Source organism: Cervus canadensis, chromosome 4 (genome assembly GCF_019320065.1).
Source record: "Cervus canadensis isolate Bull #8, Minnesota chromosome 4, ASM1932006v1, whole genome shotgun sequence".
Taxonomy (NCBI): Eukaryota; Metazoa; Chordata; class Mammalia; order Artiodactyla; family Cervidae; genus Cervus; species Cervus canadensis.
This window is the reverse complement of record NC_057389.1, coordinates 104,724,172-104,745,568: the sequence shown is the minus strand read 5'-3', so window position 1 is coordinate 104,745,568 and position 21,397 is coordinate 104,724,172. Positions and strand designations below refer to the sequence as shown.

At 51.0% G+C, this 21,397-nt stretch overlaps 1 protein-coding gene across 14 annotated transcripts in view; it reads left to right on the top strand.

The window, feature by feature from the left end:
• The window catches only part of SUGP2 (SURP and G-patch domain containing 2), a 28,979-nt gene extending 19,015 nt beyond the window's left edge, over positions 1–9,964 (top strand). For 5 of the 14 annotated variants that reach the window (XM_043467435.1, XM_043467437.1, XM_043467439.1 and 2 more), the window contains exons 7-10: positions 1,230–1,741; positions 3,571–3,632; positions 6,367–6,503; positions 7,110–9,964. In XM_043467435.1, coding sequence (XP_043323370.1) covers positions 1,230–1,741; positions 3,571–3,632; positions 6,367–6,503; positions 7,110–7,230 — 832 coding nt within the window. In that variant the 3' untranslated portion in view covers positions 7,231–9,964. Of the gene's footprint in view, positions 1–1,229; positions 1,742–3,570; positions 3,633–6,366; positions 6,504–6,653 lie in introns of all 14 variants that reach the window. The other 9 variants (XM_043467429.1, XM_043467438.1, XM_043467440.1 and 6 more) reach the window with 6 other exon arrangements.
• Positions 9,965–21,397: the final 11,433 nt, after the last annotated feature.

Genomic DNA, 21,397 nt, shown 5'->3' with positions numbered 1-21,397 from the left:
TTAAAAATCCTGTAGCACAGAACCAATTTAAATATTTTTCTAAAAAGCTGCCTGTTGTCTCAACACCATTTGTTGAAAAGGTGGCTTTTTTCCCACCTTCATCAGATACTGTGTTTCTGGTCTTTCTCTTGATCTGTCTGTCCATAGGCCAGTATCATACTGTTAAAACTGTATAGGCTTTACACACCTTGTAATATGTGGTGGAGCTGGGCCTCTTACTGATCTTGTTCCGGGGCTGTTCCTAGATATTCTTGCATACTTATGTTTCTGTATGCATACCTGGTGACTCAGATGGTAAAGAATCTGCGTGCAGTGCAGGAGACCTGAGTTTGATCCCTGAGTCAGGAAGATCCCCTGGAGAAGGAAATGGCAGCCCACTCCAGTATTCTTGTTTGGAGAATCCTATGGACAGAGGAGCCTGGCAAGCTATAGTCTATGGAGTCACAAAGAGCTGGACACTACTGAGACATGTTCCTCCACTTCATGAACTTAAGAATCACGTTCAGATCCAGAAAAAAAAAAATGATGCTTTTACTTTTATACAGTAATAGTTAGTTAGGGAAGAATTGACTCCTATGAGGCTGAGTTGTCCTTTCCAAGAACAAGGGCTGTCTTTCCTTTGGCCCAAGTATATTTTGTGTGTTTTTGGTTTCTCAGCACCAGCCACACCTCCAAGCTATGACTAAGGCCATTGAACTCTGAGGTGCAGAGAGGCCTTGTTGCCCCCGTGTTCACACAGCTTTGTTGCAGGACGTGAGGCAGGAGGTGCTGTGGTTGACACACCTTTCTCCATCTCATGGCTGGAGGGCGGGAGGAACAGAGAGTCACAGCACACGCAGGCCTAGAGTGGCCGGTGACGTAATTAGAGAGAGATGAGGTAAGGCCCAGGCCGGATCTCCTGGGTGTGGTGTTGGAGCTCGTTCCAGCGTGTTCCCTGAATGTCACTGCATACCTTGTTCTTCTAACTCCCTCCCCAAGAAAGCAGTTAGGCCTCTTATGTTTCTGGCTCCTTTGTTAAATTAGTAATACTCCTCAAACTTTCTATCTCATTGTAAGGCTGACCATCAAGAAAGAAAGGCTGCCTTTCTACCACAGCCAGTAGAAAGAGGCCGTGTGTCTGCTTCTTTGTGCCACCCCCCCGTTCTCTCAGGTCCATTTGGACAGTTTCAGCAAATAGGAATGTTTAGAGAACCCTCTGGTTAAACCAGTGTATTTCATCCTTATCCTAGGTTTCTACATGACCAAAATAGTTCGGCTTTCAAATTCTATCGAAAGAAGGTATTTGAACTGTGCCCGTCGATTCGCTTTACGTCATCTCCACTGACGCTCCATGCCAGTGAGTGCGCTGATTCTCAGGAGAGCCCCCTGGGGCCCCCGGAAGGAGAAGGGGAGTTTGAGGATGAGCCCTCTCAGCACGAGGCTGAGCTGGAGAGCCCAGAGGCAATGCCTGAGGAGGAGGAGGAGGACGACGACGAGGAGGATGAGGAAGGGGCCGAGGAGGCCTCCCCTCCTGGAGCGGCCTCCAGGCCGGCAGAAGGGGCCAAGCCTGAGGGCTCGGAGGGCAGCCCCCCAGCCGACGGCCTCCTGAGCGAGATGGCTGAGGACAGCCCGGCGGGGGGGCCTGCCCTGTCCCAGGCGTCCTCAGGGGCCTGCTTCCCCCGGAAGAGGATCAGCAGCAAGTCACTGAAGGTTGGCATGATCCCGGCTCCCAAGAGGCTGTGTCTTATCCAGGAGCCCAAGGGTGAGTGCCTGGGTGTTGGTCCAGTGGCCACAACGCTTCTTCTGTTTAATACCTGAGGAGGGATGGTGCTCAGCTGGGGGCCATGGAAAATCATGGAGACATGGCCTGTTTTGAGGAATTTACCTGACCCGCCCCCCCCCCAGCCCAAGTTTAGCTGCAAGATGACTGGCTGGCCCCTGTCATCCCTTCTGCCTCTGATTACTCCAGCTAACCTGGGCATTACCTTTTAGAATCGCCCCCAGGGCCAACACAACCTGGGGCTCTTTGGTCTTGTATTTTATTTAACCTAAAATAGTCCTATTGGTCTTGCACACAGTCCAAAATGTTCATGAGAAACTGACGTTTCCAGTTGGTCCAGAGATGGCACTCTAAGGAGATGCTGCCTTTGGCTTCTAGCACCCCACATGTTGCTTGTTATTTTCCGTTATTGCTCAGCTTCCAACAGGGGAGTCCTGGCTGTGGAAGGAACAGACCTGGGTCATCTTGGCTGTTTACTGCCTGTGATCTAGAGGGGTGCCCAGCTTTCTGAGCACTGCCCCCAACCCCCCTCCTGCAAGGCCCCAGGGTAGTGATACTTGCTTGATGATGTTGAGGCAGGGGCCATGGAGCAGTCTAGGGCAGCAGTTAGTGGGACCTGTGGAGCCCACACTCTGCCAGCCTTGGCCATGGAAGGCCATCTCCTGCTCACCTATAGGGAGGGTCAAAGTTCTTGAGGTACAATTTACCAGCAATAAAAGCGCACTCTTTTCAAGTGGCTAGTTCATGGAGTTTTGGCAAAGGTGTATAGGCATGGGCCGCCTGGCACTACTGAGCTGGAACTTCTTCCAGAAGTGTCTCTCTGTCCCTCCACAGTCTCCTCTCCTACCTGGCCGCAGCAACCACTGACCATTTTCTGGCCTTGTGGTTTTGCCTTTTTTGGACTGTCAGTAGGTAAATCACATCATGTGCCACTTTGGGTGGGCTCCCTGCTACCTACCCAGGCCTCCACACAGCCAGGCCTGGGCCATGTTTCTTCTGTGGGGCTGATCCTTCGATGCTTGTGTGAGAGGAGGTGGTTTTGGTGAACAGTGCTGCAGTGTGTGTAGAATCTATGTGCTCTAAGTCATTGAGAACATCATATTCACACCCAGCAGTACCAGTCTAGTTTCTCCTGCTAACAGCTCTCATGGTTTCTGTTTAGAAATGTTGTTGCAATCGATTGCTAACTCTCTGTTAAACTCTTCTGTCCTTCAGAACTTACCAGAGGGCAGTAGCACATCAGAATACTTGTTATGATGGCCTTCATGGGGGAAAAGTGGGATTCTTTCAGTTTTAGAAGCTCTCAGTTATTTGATAGGGTGGTTGATGAGATAGTACCAGACCTGCTAGTCTCTTCCTTTGTCAAATATAATAATAATAATGATATGATCTAGTGCTCTGTATGAGAAGTGTGATTGTTTTTACTGGAAAGTTCTGTGTGGACTTTAGTTCTTTATCTACGGAATACTTGCAGAGACATGGAAGAGGGCACAGTGTCACAAATTGGTCATTTGTTAAAGCAAAATGCATTCCTCCAGTCACAGAAAGCAGTGCATGTGTTGGGTCCATCATCGTAAATGTGGCAGTCACACTTAAGGAGACTCCCCCACAGCAAGGCAGCACTCAGCTGAGCCTCTGTGTTCGTTTCTGCGCTCTGTGGGGCAAGCGACTGGCCCCAAAGTACAGCTCCTAGCTGCCTCTGTCGGCAGAAAGGCTATTAGCCAGAGCTGCAGCGTGCTTGTCTTCCAAGTGTCAGTAATTTGGGGAAAGGACATGTGTATTTGTATATGTACATTTCTTTTGTCTTCCAGTTCACGAACCAGTTCGAATTGCCTATGACAGGCCTCGGGGTCGCCCCGTGTCCAAGAAGAAGGTGAGCATGGCTGAGTGTCCTCACATGTGACATAGAGCTTGCCCGAGTTCTCAAGGGTACTGGCTGCAGGCTGTACTCACTCTGCAGGCCAGGTGTCAACATGCAAAGAACATCACACAGCCTTATCTCTCTTAAAACTGTTTTGCATTGCCCAGAGCACAGGATGGAGTAATTAGTCTACTTAATGGATGGGTAAGGCCTGATGTGTGCAGTGGATCAGAGAGATGAACAAGATAATGTCTCAGCCATTGAGAGGTTAAGATTTAGTAGACTATAATTGTGGTTAAAAGAGTGCGTGGCTTTGCTGGTAAGCTGAGCGTGTGTGTGCACGCATGCGTGCGCAAGTGTTCATTAACGAGCCAGCACCTCCCTCCCGTGCTCTTTTCCGTCTGCCCACCCAGAGGCAGCAGTGAGCAGGGCTGTCAGCAACAGAGACTTGCAGAACCGAGAGTGGTGGGTGAGGAGGAGCACGGTGGGAGGCCTGAGAGAAGCCCCAGGGCAGACACAGGTGGGGAGCAGAGCGGCGGGGGTGGGGCGCTGAGGTGGAGGTGGCAGCAGCCGGGTCAGTGGGGCCTGTAGGTGGGTGTCAGCGCTGTGCCCCTTCTCTGGGGAGGTGTCAGGGAGCCAGCCCTGGTGGGGGTTTGGGTAGAAGACATGGTCATTAGGACTACTGTGCAGAAAGCAGCCTGTGGGCTAGCGGGCCAGGCAGAGCTGAGGCCCAGGCAGGGTGAAGTGGAGTTGGTGGGACTTACGGATGCACTGAACGTGGACCAGAAAGCCAAGAAGAGTCCGGGGTGACTCTGGGGTTGTCGGCCTGGACAGTTAAGGGAACAGGGCTGCTGTTGACTGAAATGGGGTGCCCCTGTGGCGGGTGGGTCATTGGAAGGAGACGAGAGCAAACTTCAGTCAAGTGGGGCTGGCGCAGCTCACCTGGGACACACCTGGGGACATCACAGGGCCCTGGCAGTCCAGGAAGTGAGTGGGGAACCAGGTGTCTCTGCGGGCGTCTGGGGTGAGGAAAGCCCGTGTGGTGTCTCAGCAGACAGATGAAGCGTCAGTGTGACCTCAGAGCTGGGAGCAGGAACCTCCCTGTGCCTGAAGCGTGTGTTTTTAACAGGTCTGTTGAGTTTTAAGCTGAGCCAGCTCCCAGGTGCCGTCTGGCGAGGACAGCCTGGTGAGAAGGCAGCCATTCCAGGCTCAGCCTGGCCGTCCAGTCTTGGCGTGAGGTCCTGTTTGTGCAGCTGTACAGTGGGACAGTCGCACCTACCGTGCAGGTCGGAGATCCCGCAGGGATTAAATGAAATGGTGTTAACCCAGTGTGCGGCCAGCCAGTATCCTGCCACAGTGGGTCTCTGGGGTGACTGCTGACAGGGAGGAGGTCTCCTCTGTGCACTCCGCAGCCTGGCCTCAGGTGCATGGCTTTGCTCTAGCCCCAGGAGACCGGGCAGGCTGATTGTTAGACACAGTTGAAAACTCACCAAGATCTGTCCGGCTGAGTGGACCCCTGTTCCTCTTGTTGCTTCCACTTGTGCAGCTTCCCTGAAGTGGGGTGCAAGCCTGCCTTTCGGGGACCCATGGCCAGCCTTTCCTGTCCCTTCTCCATCCTCTTTCCACCCACACTTGTACCGTCCCTGCTGCTCCTAGCTGCCTTGATCAGGACACAAGAACCTTCTCCCTGGGAGCGGATGAGCCGCTCTCAGTCTCCCCAGGCCGAGGTGGATTAAAGAAACAAGCTCAGGCAGCAGGAACTGTGAGGCCTTAGCTGCCCAGACTTTGCAGCACACAGTAGGTGTCCATGAATATTCATGAGTGAATGGAAATCCCCGCAGCTCACCCAGGGCAGCTGTCTCCTCCAGAGGCCTCTGGGCCTTTTCATTCGTCTTTCCACAGCGTGCTCTGGAGCGCAGATCTCTGCCAGGGCTTCTCACTTCTCCACCCACAAGGTCATTCCCAGGCCCCATCCTTCCCAGCGGTACCCACTCTCAGCAAGGTCTGCTCTGTACTAGACACAGACCCCAGAGTCCAGGCAGAACCTCATCCCTGCCCTTGGGGAGCATTCAGAGCTCAGACCCACATAGGTCAGTCCGGGTTGGTAGTAATGCCTGAGGGCTGCCCAGGAAGCTTCCAGGGTGGAGTCACTGTCCAGCGTTGTGAACGCTCTCAGGAGTGAGTGAAACGATGAGGGAGGAGTGGACGTCGAGTAGAGAGGCCCCTTTGAGACGGTTTTCCTGGGCAGCCTCTCTCCGTGCCTGTCTGGCCCCCTTCTGCCTTAGCCCTGCTTCCTCTCTGACTGTGGCGCTCCAGGGGCCTTCCTGCCTCAAGGCCTGTTCCACCCAGCCTGGGATATGCCCCCTGATGACCACATGGCCACTTTCTTCATTCAGGTCTCCACTCTGGATCTTCCTAGTCAGAACTTCTGGGCCCAGTCTCTACCATCCCCTCACAAAGTTTAGTTCACAGTCTCAACACTGCAACAAGAGTGGTCGCAGCGAAGCCTGAGAGACGGGTCTGGTTCAGTTCTCTGGGGACACTTCAAGCTGTGACCTCCACCCTTTACAAATATCAGCCCACCCAGGGAATGTTGCCAGGACTGTGACTTGATCTTGAGCATCTAGGGGCATCAAAGGGGCGTTCGGGGTGTTAGTACTGGACCATGTCCAGGTGTAGCCCAGGGGAGACTCTTGATCCAGGCGCTTTGTTACCCCTCATGTGCCACACTCTTCTCTCTCCTCAGAAACCCAAGGACTTTGACTTTGCCCAGCAGAAGCTGACCGACAAGAACCTGGGGTTCCAGATGCTACAGAAGATGGGCTGGAAGGAGGGCCATGGCCTGGGCTCCTGTGGGAAGGGCATCAGGGAGCCCGTCAGCGTGTACGCGGCAGGCGTCGGGGGCCGGGGGGTGGGCAGCTGTGCCCGGGGAGACGGGCTCTCTGGGGGATTCTGGCCCTGAGTCCTGTGACCAGCACCCCTTGGTTTCCCTGATGTTGAACGTGGCTTCTAGCAGATCATTTCCCTGTGCAGGTGTTCACACAGATTCTGGCTGCATTTGCATAGACTTGGTCCCTGGCATTTGGCCACGTTCATATTATCAGAAAAGCCGAGTGGTAATTCTAGGTAGTTACACTAACAGCCACTTCCATTTTCCGGAAACCCACACTCAAACTAACCAGGAGAGAGCATGGCCCACAGTTTAGGAAGCCCCACTAACATGCAGCAAGCATTTCTGTTAAAAGTGAGCTTAGAACCTGCTGGAGAGGCTTTCTGCTGTAATAAGGGGCTGGCTTCTGAGCACGCTTCTCAGAAGGCCCACAGGCATGCACAGGTGAGTATGCCTTGTCCCCACTGCGAGCTGTGTCCTTATTTCCTCTTTCCCTTGCTGTCACTGGCGTGTGCCCCTCTGGCAGCTCAGGCTGTGTCCGTCCCCTGGTGGCCAGGCCACGGGCTCAGGCGTGGCTAACTGTCCGCTTTGCTCCTCAGGGGAAGCGCGTCGGAAGGGGAGGGGCTGGGTGCCGACGGGCAGGAGCACACAGAAGACACGTTTGACGTCTTCCGTCAGAGGATGATGCAGATGTACAGACACAGACGGGCCAGCAAATAGGTATGTGTGTGAGCCGGTGGGGGGCGCTCTGCCTGAGCTGACGTGCCAGGGCGTAGAACACAAACACCAAAGTATCACTCCCCCCCAAATCATAAAACTGAGGGAAACACTAGGGATGTTTGGCTGTGGGTGCGTCCCGCCTCTCACCTTCCAGGTTTGGCTGAAGCAGCGAGCCCCCGCTCACCCTGCACCGCTGCCTGCAGCCTGTGGTGGGGCCTGAGCCCTGGGCCGTCCTGTGGAAACAAGCTGCCTCGGGAGTGGCCTTGTGTCCTGCACGTGTAAGGGTGACCTCGAAGCTGGCATCGCAGAGGACGCCACTCGTACCTCGTCTCGATTTGAGGGTCTTCCAGTCCTTTTCCTTCCGGAGGGCCTTTGGGCCTTTGGCCTATAAATATACTTATCTTTCTCCCCTCCTCTTAGTTGTCTTCCCTACCCATAATTTCCAACTCAGTTTTGAACAAAATCGTTCTCTCCCTGAATAGATGAAAACCATTGGTGAGAAAGATAAGGCTTGAAGCAGCAATTACTCTTAAAACGCCACCTCTGTCCCGGATCAGCCCTGGAGCCAGTGCCCAAGTAGGTTTGGTGTGTACACGGAAAACAAACATCTCTGCAGTTTCTGGTGTGGAGGTTCCACCCGCTGGCTTTTCTTTTTCTTAAAAACAAACAAAATGCCCGTTTCCAGTCTGCTTTTGCCTTTCCCCCTTCTTCCAAACGCTTTTGGCAGCAGGTCTTCTGCAGGTCTCTGCTGGTTCCACTCAGAAGGTGGGGTTGCCCTTGAAAGCACCAGCGCCCTGTAAGTGCCCGGAACCGGCTACCGTCGGGTTTCCTGCCCAGGACACACTGCTCTCTGAAAGCGATCTGCTGGCAGACTTGATCCTGAAATAGTCATGGATTGTGTCTTCTCAAATTCAAATAGGGAATATGAATCAGGAATAATGAAGCCTGCGCTCTGGTACCACGCCTGTTTGGTCTGAGTGCTGCAGCTCTTTACACTAGTGGATTCGATGAACATGTTATTTATGGAGTCTCAACTCTTAAATGCATCCCTAGAGACTTAATGAAAGTTCACCGATGTATTCAGCAGCTTAACTCATTGGGGAGTAATCATTACACTAATGAAACTTTCCGCAAATTTACATTCTCTTTAAAATCCACAAAGCAAACTCGTTTTTTTTTTAAACCACATACGGAGTGTTTCCTGCAAGGGGGTAGGAGGTGTGAGCTCTTCAGAGTCCCGTTTTCTGCCTGCATGGCAGCGTGAGGAATTGTTTCATTAGGGCCTGTGTGCAGGACAGAGAGGGTCCTCTTGGGGTGGGCTCTGCAGCTGTTTGCTATTTCAAGACGCGTGATGGCCGCCCCTTCCCGCTTCTCACACTCCACCTCTTGCCGCTACATGTGGAATTCTCAGGCTGTGGGGATCTCTCAACCCTTCATCAGAAAGCAGCAGTGTTGAAGTTTTAAATATGTGTTAAAACGTGAAAAAAGAGATCCTGCTGATACTGTGAGCTTGGGGGACACAGCAGTGAATGACCCCATCAGCCACTTTTATTGGCAGTTATGAAATCTTCATTTTCTCAGATCCTCAGCTCTCCTGGGCTATAGTCCCAGCTTCCTCTGGATCTCTCTCTGTCTGGCCCGCACTCATTGGCACAGCATCGCGTTCCCACCTGATGCTGCCTGTCTTCATGTCACGGGTGGTCCCCAGAGCTCTGCTTGCTTCTGGTCACTTCTGTTGTTTTGGCAGATCTTTATGGGTGGACGTGTTGGAGGTTCTTCAGCAGAGTTGAAATAGCCTGCAGGGGTGGTGTGGTTTGGGGGAACCACAACTTGGGGGAATCACCTCCTTTTTTAATCCTTCCAACAGCCTTCCATGTTGGCTGTGAGTCAGGCAGAGTGATTGAACTCTGAGACCTGGGCCTCGGTTCCCCATGGCCTGTCATGGAGCACGCACGCCCAGCACACGCCCAGGGTGAGGTGTGCACCCCCAGCATGGGTTCTCGCTCTTCGAGCATAGCTTTGACCATCACATTCACTTTGTCCTAGTATGTCATTCTTAGCTTTCTGCTTTTATTTGTAAATAAAATACTTTAGGAATTCCCAGGATTCGAGCCCTATTCAATCCACAGCCTCCTGCCACTCCTCCTGGGGGTGTCCTGCTTTGGCTGACACTGAGCCTTTGGCAAACGTGAAAGGGAACACCTACTTCTTGAGCCTGGAAAGTCCCGTAAACACTCAGGTGACATTTCTGTGGTGATGGCGTTGAGGCAGTCACGGCGTTGTGGGGGCCAGGGAGGAGCGTGGCGGTGCGTCCTGCCCGCCTCCGGGGACCAGCACGCTGGCCCCCCATGCCTGCCCTTGCTCTCTCCGGCAGAGGCCACTCTGCAGGGGGCATGCGTGCCAGCAAGCGTGACGTGCAGCTGCGTGGCCTCGTCAAAGTCACAGTGTCTTTTCTGTCATTCTAGTTCCAGGGGCTCTTCCGTGAGGACGACAGGCATCCGGAAAGTGCTAGCTCGCCACTTTGGGTGCTTACTGTCTCTGCCTTGTTTCGGTCACTGGAAATCATAGAGAATTTTAGCTTTTTGGTCCTTGGTAAAACCTAGAAGACATTTGTGATGTTATAAAATGGAAGTTTTGGGGGTTTGGGGTTGTTTTTTCTTCTTTTTTTTTAATCTCAGAAGTTGTGGATGTTGTTAATCATTTAGCAGTTGAAATAAATGTAGAGAAAACCCAATTTTCCGTGGTCTCCATTGATGTGTTTTTCAATCATACTGGCTGGGGAACATGTGATGGGGCCCACATGGAGACAGATTGTAAAATTGCTGCCTCTCAAGCGTGTGCTCTGCCAGCCGGGGCCTCTTCTGACTGCCCTGCTGCAGCTGGGGGCCTGGTGAGTCACGAGGAAAGCCTGAAGGGTACCAGAGAGCAGGGAGTGATCAGGGCCAAGCGTAGAGGCTGGGTCCACCATATCTTTTGTGGAGAACGAGGGGTGAGTTGCTGGGTACAGAAATCTGCCTTTGAGAGTGTATCGGGATATGGGAGCTTTACCTGAGCCACCCATAGTTCACCTGCCCACCTCACAGCCTTCCCAGGGTTGGGATTCCAGCTGCCAGAGTTAGACCAAGGCCCGCTCGGGCTTCGCCCTGACTTAGGAGCCAGCCTGTGGAATATTTTCAGTGCTCGTTGCTGTTTCCATGTGCGGCCCTGTCTGTCTGCTTGCTCCGTCAGCAGCCCCTTGGCCCTTCCGGTGAGGAGGGAGGGTCCAGAGCACACAGGCAGGCAAGCCTGGCATCAGCAGGGCCAGTGGGGACCTCCACCTGAGCACAGCCTGCTTGTGCCCAGGGTAGCGGACAGCCCAGGAAGGTTTGGGGGGCTTTGTTAGCAAGTTAGGGGCGGAGGAGACGAGACCCCTTAGGAAGTGGTGTGGGTCCCCTGAACCTCTCCTCTCGCTGTCCCAGAGGGCACTCAGGACTGACAGGGACCCACATAACCGTGATAGGAGGTCTTGTCAGCCAAGAAGCCACACGTTTGCTGCCGTCTTCCCCAGAGCCCTGGAGGTGGAGTCTGACCACGACTCGTGCTGCTGCCTGAGAAAACTGCTGAGGGCCTGTAAGGACCCCCCCCCACTCTCCTCCTCCCTCTTGGGAGACCCCCTTCCCAGCTCTATCACTGCTCAGGGCTGGGGAAGACACATAGAACAAGGTTCTCCACCCAGGAGAACTCAGGACGGTCTTTACCTCAGGCCTATTTCCCTCTGCGATTTGGGACGGATTTCTTTCAGTTTGGAAGGTAAAATTTCCTCTGCTACCTTGTCATTTAGGGCTGATTGGAACCTGAACATACCATTACCAGCGTGGATGGCCTCCCCCCAGCCCTTCCTCCCCCCTCATCCTCCCCTCTCCTGGGAAGCCTTCGGACCAGGACCTTGAGAAAGGCAGACGGTGCTGCTGGAGAAGCTCTAGTCTATGGACCTATGGACCTATGTAACATGCACATGTAATACACGCAAGCATACACATCCAGGCAACATGAGTATGTTTTCTTTGTAAAAGATTTTTAAAATGCAAAACCCAGATAGATGCAGAACAAAGCACAGAGGTTTCCCCTCTTTCCCACTCCCATGTAAAAGTAGCAAAAAATAAACATTTAAGACTCACCATGCATGCTACCTTGCTCCTTGGAAGCAAAGCAATGACCAACCTAGATAGCTTATTAAATAACTTTGCCAACAAAGGTCCGTCTAGTCAAAGCTATGGTTTTTTCAGTAGTCATGTATGGATGTGAGAGTTGGACTATAAAGAAAGCTGAACACTGAAGAATTGATCCTTTTGAACTGTGGTGTTGGAGAAGACTCTTGAGAATCCCTTGGACAAGAGATCCAACCAGTTTATCCTAAAGGAAGTCAGTCCTGAATATTCATTGGAAGGAATGATACTGTAGCTGAAACTCTAATACTCTGGCCACCTGATGCGAAGAACTGACTCATTTGACAAGACCCTGATGTGGAAAAGATTAAAGGCAGGAGGAGAAGGGGATGACAGAGGATGAGATGGTTGGATGGCATCACTGACTCAATGGACATGGATTTGGGTGGACTCCAGGAGTTGGTGATGGACAGGGAGGCCTGGCGTGCTGCAGTCCATGGGGTCACAAAGAGTCAGATACGACTGAGCAACTGAACTGAACTGAACTGCCTGATACCTAGAGACTTGCTTCCTCATGGTCTAAACAGTCTTTCCACATGAGTATAATTTTCAAGTACTGTTTGTGAATAAGTAATACCTAGCTAAAGTCAAAATGTACAGAATTGTGTTCCATGGGAAAATAATTTTCCACAACCCAAGGCACCCAGGCCTCAGATCCCTTTGTGTAGATGATTTTAGATATGGGCATGTTTTAGACAGAACGCTTCTTAAAAATGCAAATTATACTTCACATTCTATTCTGCCTTCTGCATTTTTTCACTTAACTTTCAAAAATACGTTTACATATATATGTCTTGGACTGGTCTCAGGTGGGCGCTAGTGGTTAAGAACCACCTGCCAATGCAGGAGACCTAAGAGACACAGGTTCTATCCCTGAGTCAGGAAGATCCCCTGGAGGAGGGCATGGCAACCCACTCCAGTATTGCCTGGAGAATCCCCATGGACAGAGGAGCCTGGCAGGCTAGTCCATGGCGTCGTAAAGAGTCGGATATGACTAAGCACGCACGCATGCACACGGACAGCCTTGGACTATCATTTATCTCACAAGTTCCCCACCCATAGCCACATGGGTCGTCCAGAAACTTTGGCCTGACATCACAGATTACCTTTGTGGATAAAGCTCTAGAAGTAACGTTTCTGGAGTCCTCCCTGCGGTCTCTCCACCTCACTGCCCCGCTCCGCAGGGTTCCCATGTCACCCAACTTAAGGGGCAACCCTGGGGGCGCCCTTGTTTCCGCAGCTCTGTCTGCCTTTCCAGGGCGCAGAGGGGCTGTGGATCCTGGAGATGTTCCCCTGCAAACCGGAGCCTGTGACCCTGACCCTCTGGACCATGTCCTTGCACTACACTCGGGACCCAGGCCCAGCTGCCACCCCTTGGCTTCCCCCGGATTCCTTTAACCCCATCGCCCCCTCCACCCTATTATGACCTGTGTGGCGTCAGCACAGCTGTAGCCGATGGTTCCCAGAGCGGCCATCGAGCGGGGTAGGGGACCCCTGCCTCTCCAGGCCTTGATTCCCCCCTCTACACCTGCCCAAGTGTTATCATGGGGGCTGAGGATGCACCAGCTGGGAGTGAGGGAGAGGGGAAAGGCAGCCTGCCACAGCAGGCGGCGGGACTCTATACCTCGACTCCTCCGGTGAAATGGTTACCTGATTTGCAGGGTAATCCAGGCCCACTTCTAGAGCGGGACTGGTATTGTTACTGACCCTTCCTTACCCCATCCTGCTGGGCCTCAGTTTCCCCACCTGTGAAGCAGGCACTGACCGTGAGGATCCCAACCCCCTTCAGAGTGCCCTCCTCACCCCTCTCCATGGGCAGAGCCCCCTTTGGGGGCAACCCCCAAAGCTGCCCCCCTTCCTGGGCTGAGGCCTAGGGTCCAGCCCCTAGGAGAGGAGTAAATTGTCAAACTCCCAGTGTTTGGGGCACAGGTTCTATTGAAGGGAACAACCAGGGTTGACACTGTTTTGCTGGGGCTGGAGCCAAACTCCTGCTCAGCTGCAAGATTCTGCCAGCTGTCCTGTACCTTTTGTGCAGATGGGGAAACTGAGGCCCAGGAAGGGGAAGAGCCCAGGCCCAGGCTGCACAGGAAGCACTTCAAAGTCTCCGTGCCTGCTCAAGCCTCAGCTTCCCCATCTGGGGAGGGCTGGCGCTGTGCTGCAGCAGGCAGCAACCTTTTGAGCCAGTCCTTGAGATTTACAGCTGAGCCCTGGGGTCAAGTATTGTCTTCTGCTCCTGGATGTCAAGTGTGAGGGAGACTCCTAAACTACCCCGCTGGCCATCAGTCGGGGGTGACTCTCCACCCTGCCCTGAGGCCCCACTCTGCCTGAAGAATCTCTATTCAACCTTCGAGGCCCACCTCCCATGTCTCCTCCTCCAGGCAGCCCTCCCTGCTCTGCCCAACAGAGGCCCGACTGCCCCTCTGGCTTCCCCAGGTCTGTCCCTCAAACCCTTGGCTTGGGATGTTCAAGTTCCACTCTGTCTCACCCAGGTTGAGAGCTCCCTCACCCAGGCCTTCTTGTCTTAAACCCCCAGCACTGAATGAGTGTTTCATGAAAGGACAATGAGCACAGTGTCTGAAGGGGACCCGCGTTGGGGTGGGACATGCAGACCCAAGTCAAGTCCTAAACCAGGGCCATGACAATGGGTGACCTTGAGCAAGCTCCATGACCTCTAGGACTCCATCTCCTTCATCCACTCCATCTCCTTCATCCATAACATCGGATGATGAAGTGTAAGTTCAAGGAGTCCGAAACGTACCATTAATCGACAAGTCACTTTTCTCCAGTATTTTACAGTGCCATTTTAATTATTTACTTTTAAGTTTTGGCCACACCACACAGCTTGCAGGATCTTTGCTCCCCAACCAGGGATTGAACCGGGGCTCCCCGGCAATGAAAGTGCTGAGTCCTAACCACTGGTCCTCCAGGGAATTCCCGTATAACATCATTTTAAAACACTGTATCGGACTCTAGGGAAATAGAGATACAAGCTCAGAATACATACATGCATCATCACAGACAGATTCTGGAAAACTCCACATCCATCTATCAACAGGGGTTCCTTGGGAACTGGGCTGAGCTGCGGGTGGAGTTTCCTCTATTTATCTCTTTGTGGTTTAAAATTTTTGCTTATATGATTTTAGAGTGACAGAAATTTATGGTCTAGGAAAACGTGGATGATAAACTAAGCCTTGGCTTTGCTTTGAGAATCAAAGGAGATCACAGGTGTCGACTTCGGAGCCTGTAGCCCAGACTGTGTGTGTAGCCAATCTCCTTCCAATGGTCTCCCTGGACTGTACTCTTCACATCCATCAGGAGCTGGCCCATTTCCCAGTGGAGAAGCTGAGGTCTGGAGTCTGACTGCAGACTCACACTAAACACCAGGATTTCCAGGTGGTCTCACTGTTGCCAAAACCTTGGCTCCTTGTCCGCCAATGCCAAACAGAAATACGGAGACGGAGTTTGGAGGAAATAGAAAAGAGTAGCTTTATTGTTTTTGCTAGGCAAAAGGGAAACACAGCAAGCTAATGCCTCAAGAACTGTGCCCCCTTTCTTGGGAAGAGGGAGAGGTTTTATATCCTCTTGAAAGGCTTGCTTTATTTTTTTTTTCTTTTGCAAAGTTTCAAAATGAACACAGTTAGCATTAGGCAGCCCAGCTGGGTCCGGTGTCCCTGAAGTTATCAGCCCCTGACCTTTCTGAAATGCAGAATGCTACCAGGGAGAGTAGAGGGAGAAGAATGCCAGGCACAGATTATAAACTATATGGAGCCAGAGAGTAATTAGCTTTGTAAAGGACTAGTCCAGCTACAAGTGTTTGTTAGTAGTAACAGTTAAGAATAACCAAGATTGTTTAACTCTTGTAGGCCTGTGTGGTGGTTCGCTCATTTCTGTTTTTGCTGCAATGAATTCCCCCATTAGTTTATTCCCTCCAGATCAATGCAGGAAGGAAAACAGGCATTTTTTCTTGTCTGGCTAAAGGCAAAACTTTGGTTTTGCTCCATTTGACAAATATCAGTTGCCTGGTCCAGGGGCCCCATCTATCTCCTTCTTCAGCCGCTTTCTTCAGAACCCCAGGAGGGGGACCTCATGAGCTGAGCTTTGCTTGAGTTTTCTCCAGAGATTCCTCTGTTTGGGCTTGTGGGAGCACCATCTCCCAGTTTCTGGAGTTCCTGGTGCAAGTGTGAGATTTGAGGCTTTGGCTTCAAGATCTCAGTGTCTACTTCTTGATAACCTGCTTTTGCCCAGAGGCAGCTCAGAGCAAAGCAGAACGTGAGGGTTTGAATCCTGTCCTAATATGTCCTCCCTGCACTGTGTGACCTAGGGTGAGTGATTCACCTCTCTGAGCCTTATTGTCCTCATTTATAAAACAGGAGAATAGTAGCATCTAATCCCAGGCTTCTGAGAATCAGGACCAGCATGCTTCAAAGCTCACAAATATTCGCTGTACTGTTTCCATTGTTCTGTGGGGCTGGAAGCCTGTCACTGAGGGTCCTTATTGGCCTTCTCCTCCTAAAAATAAAGTCCCAAGTTCCTGATGTGAAGGAACAGCCATAATGGGTGATCTTGGAAAATTCACTTCACCCCTGGGGAACTTCAGTTTCCTCATTTGTAGATAAGGATATTAATACTGTCCTGGAGCGTCAGCCAAGAAGTGTGAATGAGCAAGAGATTTGGAGGAAAGCAATGCACGCAGCCAATAAATCCCTGAGAAGAGGCGGCCTCACTGACCACAAGCCCAGACAGGTGTGAGAATGCCTGGTGGCTGCCTGCATTGGCAGGAACAGCATTTCCCTCCTTGCTGGCTTCCATGAGGATCACCCCAATTTTTTGTTTCTTATTGATGTAAAATTCGCATCACATAAAATTCACCATTTTATTCATTTATTTTGAAATTGTAAATTTCAAATTTTAAATTTTTGGCCATGCCACATGGCACGTGGGATCTCAGTTTCCTGACCAGGGATCGAACCCACACCCACTGTCTTGGGACCATGGAGTCTCTTAACCCCTGGACCACAAAGCAAGTCTTGAGATTTACCATCTTTAAGTGAACAATTCAGTGACATTTAATACATTCATGACATTGTGCGAGGACCATCCCTATGTAGTTCTAGAACATTCACCCCAAAAGGAAACCCCATGCCCAATTGTCAGTCACTCCTCAGTCCCCCGACCCAACTCCTAATAATCTCTACTCTCTACTCTACTTTCTGTCTCTGGAGCTGCATGTTCTGGACATTTCACAGAAATCGGTCACATATTATGCGGCCTTGTGTTTCTGGCTTCATTCACTCAGCATGGTATTTTCAGGGTTTTGTCACAGTGTAGAGGGTTTCAGTGCGTCATTCCTTTTTACGGCTGAGTAATATTTCACTGTGTGGCTGGATCCTATCTTGTTCATCCATTTGTTTGTCAGTGGACATTGGGATTGTGTCCTCCTTTTGGTGATTGTGAATAGTGCTGCTCAGAGTACTCGCTTATAGGTTTTGAACTCCTGTTTTCAATTCTTCAGGGTCTACGCCTAAGTGTGAAATTATGGGATCCTGGATTCCTTCTTGGCTCAGCTGGTAAAGAGTCTGCCTGCAATGCAGGAGACCCTAGTTCGATCCCTGGGTCAGGAAGATCCACTGGAGAAGGAAATGGCAGGCCACTCCAGTATTCTTGCCTGCAAAACCCCATGGATGGAGGAGCCTTGCGGGCTACCATCCACAGGGTCCCAAAGAGTTGGACACGACTGAGCGACTTCACCTTTTTAGAAACTCTGCATTAAACTTTTGAGGAGCTGCCGAGCTGTTTTCCATGGGGTTGCTCCATAGTCTAGCCTTTCTGCCAGCTGATTTGGGCCAGTGTCTTTAAAAGCCATGATCTTCCCCCTCATCTGGCAAACACACTGAGGTGAACCTAGGGCATGACTCTCGATGTCCGCAGACGTGGGGCGGAATCCTGAGAACAGAGCAACCAGAGGGACGGCAGGGAGAAGTTAAGGGGTCTTCGGATGTGAAATCTGATGTAGCTTTTCACAAAGAAGTTAGACCCTGGGGGGACAAAAATCCAAAGCGTGATGTGATTTTTTTTGTAGGAAGCTAAAGGATAAAATTGCAAAGCATGATGTGATTTTTGTAGAAAACATAGTATATAAAATGTAAGCAGATTCCCCACATGCAAATAGAGAAGGGTCTGCTCCAAACTGCCTGAGTCACGGGGAAAGTGGTGGGGGTGGGGCAGAAGCTCTTCCCATCCTTTCCCCAGCCATGTGTCTGGGCACCGCGAGAGTGCACGCCTATGCAGTTTGAAAAGAAAACCCACTGAAGAACATTCAGAGGAAGTGAGAATGATGAAGCGTGTGCTGGCGTCAATTGTCGGTCTTTGTTTCAGAGGCAGCTGCAATCTCAGGAGAAAAAAGAACCAGATGTGTATCTAGACAGTTTCTTCCCGTGTCAAATAGGTGATTAAACATCGCTTCCTCCAGGACTGCTGTTTGTAAGCTGCCATGAAAGTCCCTCCAGCATCTCCCTGACACCATCTTGGTAGCTAGCCCTTGTCCATCTCTGTTGGTTCACACCCTCATTCATTCATTCACTCACATAATCATTAATTCATTTACTAATTCACTCATTCATTCACTCACATATTCATTGATTCATTCATCACTAATTCATTCATTCATTCACTCATATATTCATTCATTCACTAATTCATTCATTTATTCATTCACATATTCATTCTTTCACTCACATTCGTTCATTCGTTCATTCACTCGTTCATTCAGTCATGCATTCATTTGCTTACTCATTCACTCACTACCCTTCTGAGAAACACCTAACTGCTCCTTCCTGGTGGAAGTTTCCATCCAAGATCTAAAACCACAATGAAATTACAACCTGCAGTCAGTGATTTGAAGGAAGCTTCCCTGATAGCTCAGCTAATAAAGAATTGATTCCTGGGTCAGAAGATCCGCTGGAGAAGGGATAGGCTACCCACTCCAATATTCTTGGGCTTCCCTTGTGGCTCAGCTGGGAAAGAATCCGCCTGCAATTCGGGAGACCTGGGTTCAATCCCTGGGTTAGGAAGATCCCCTGGAGAAGGGAAAACTACCCACTCCAGTATTCTGGCTTGGAGAATTCCATGGATTGTCTAGTCCATGGGCTTGCAAAGAGTCAGACACGACTGAGCAACTTTGACTTTCACTTTCCCAAGGTACAGAGAAAGGGCTGTACTGGAACCCAGGCTGGGAAGGATGAATAAGAGCAAGCCAGGCAGAGAGAATGGCATGTAAAAAGGCCCTGAAGAATAAATGTGGAAGAGGAGGGAGATGAAGAGAAGGGGGAAGGTTGAGGGTGAGAGGTGTCCAGGGTCGGGGTAAGTATAGATTTTGTCCTAAGACAATGAGGAATCATGGGAGGCTTCAGAGCACAGCAGGGGCATAGCCCTATTTATGCTTTTTTTAACTGTTGTAAAAGTTACACAAAATAAAAGTTGCCACTTTAGAATGTTTAATTCCATAGCATTTAGCATATTCACAATGTTGTACAACCACTACCTCTATATAGTGGGTTGGCCAAAAAGTTCACTCAGGTTGTTCATAAGCTGTTAGTGAAAAACCCAAACGAACCCTTTGGCCAACCGATAGTTCCAGAACACTTTCACCATCCCAAAAGGAAACTCCACATTAGCAGTCGCTCCCCTTTCCTCGTTTCCCAGCCCCTGGCAACCTCCACTCTGCTTTCTGTCTCTGTGGATTTGCCTGTTCTGGATTTTTCATATAAATGGGATCACACAACATGTGGCCTTTTCTATCTGACTTCACCAATGTATACTTTTAAAAGAGCAACTTGGAAGGGCAGGAATAGAAATTGACACTGTGCTACTCCATCCACACCCCTGCATCCCTCTCCCTGTTTAACCTCAAGGACACTGTGTGATTGATTGTGGTTGCCAGGGGATCCTCTGGGCTCCTGGAGCACCCTATGTCTGCATGCAGACCAGAGGGCCACAAGTGCGTTGAGTTGACATCCCCCAGGGAAGCCCTAACCAATGGCATAAAACATTTCCAGATCTCCCAGCAGGACAGAACCAACGCCACCCTCCAAGGACTCTGCGGGAGGCACGCCTGGACTTTTCTCCCATCCCTCCACTGGCTCACATCTTCCCTTCCCTGTCCTTTTGCGATTTTCTTTAAAAACCACTCGAGGGAAAAAAAAATCACTCAAGGGACTTCCCTGGTGTTCCAGTGGCTGAGACTCCATGCTACCAATGCAGGGGCCCTGGGTTCGATCCCCAGTCAGGGAACTAGATCCCACATGCTGCAACTAAGAGTTTGCATGCTGCAACTAAGACTTCAGTTCAGTTCAGTTCAGTCGCTCAGTCATGTCCGACTCTTTGCGACCCCATGAATCGCAGCACGCCAGGCTTCCCTGTCTATCACCAACTCCTGGAGTTTACTCACACTCATATCCATCGAGTTGGTGATGCCATCCAGCCATCTCATCTTCTGTCGTCCCCTTCTCCTCCTGCCCCCAATCCCTCCCAGCATCAGGGTCTTTTCCAATGAGTCAACTCTTTGCATGGGATGGCCAAAGTATTGGAGTTTCAGCTTCAGCATCAGTCCTTCCAGTGAACACCCAGGACTGATCTTTAGGGTGGACTGGTTGGATCTCCTTGCAGTCCAAGGGACTCTCAAAAGTCTTCTCCAACAACACAGTTCAAAAGCATCAATTTTTTGGCACTCAGCTTTCTTCACAGTCCAACTCTCACATCCACACATGACCACTGGAAAAACTGTAGCCTTGACTAAGACTAGGTACGGACAAATAAATACATAGGTAAATATTAAAAAAAAAAAATCACTCGCCCACAAATGTCTGCTCCAAGAGCCAGTCACAAATGCGCGAGGCCAGGGCAAAGGGTGTCAGTCCTCCAGGCCAATGTTCCTGCCCCCTAGTGGGGCCAAGAGACAAGAGCAAAAGACCCCAAGTGCTGAACAACGAGCTGTTTTGCTAAAAACCACCACCAGGCAGGATTTTTCAGGCAGTGCCATTAGCGCATCAATGCTGCTGTCTCTCTGGGGCTGTCAGAACAGCTTCCATCTTAAGCTGTTACCTGGAATGGGACAGCAGAGAAAGCGGTGGCTCCACCCCAGCCCTGAGCCCCGGGAAGTCACTTCTGGGGGTTTCAGAGCCAAGCCTGTCCTTTCTGGGAGTGGCTCATCTCTCCCACTGCCCACCCTGGAACCTCGGACTCGAGAGCCCAGCCTGAGATGTCCACTCCCTCCATCCTTCTGGCCTCCAGTGTTCTTGGAGGACGGTTGCAGTGGGAAGGAGTGGTTGGGCTCACCGACAACACTTGGAAAACCTTTCTGTGTCTGTATCAGGGGGAGACCAGGGTGAGCTGGAGGTGTGCCGGATAACACTAGAGATTTTACAACACCAGGCTCATGGACTTCCTGGCAGCGGTCCAGTGGTTAACACTCCAGGCTTCCACTGCAGGGGGCACAGGTTCAATCCCTGATTAGGGAACTAAGATCCTGAAAGCCACCTGGTGCGGCCAAAAACAAACAAAGAAAAAACACCAGGCATGACACAGCTCAGGGCACTTGCGGGGCACTCACCCTTCATGCCCCTCTCAACTTAGACAGCCACGACTCGTTTTACGGAAGAATAAACCAAGGCCCAGAGAAATTAACCCTTAATTAAGGGCTAGATCCACGCCAACTCTGTCAGCTGCATGAAGGCTAAAGGGAACTAATTGGTTAATGGGACTGAACATGATAGCTTCAGGCTCATCTGAACCAAGGTGCTTAACCCACTTCACTAGGCAGCCTCTTTTTCCCTCTCTCGACTCCGCTGTCCTTGTGTCAGCATCATTTCCAGGCAGGCAAGATCATGGCCAGCAGCTCTGAGCTGACAGTTACACACATAAGCAACATTAAAAAGAGCTCTGTTTTCTGATAGCTATATTAGAAG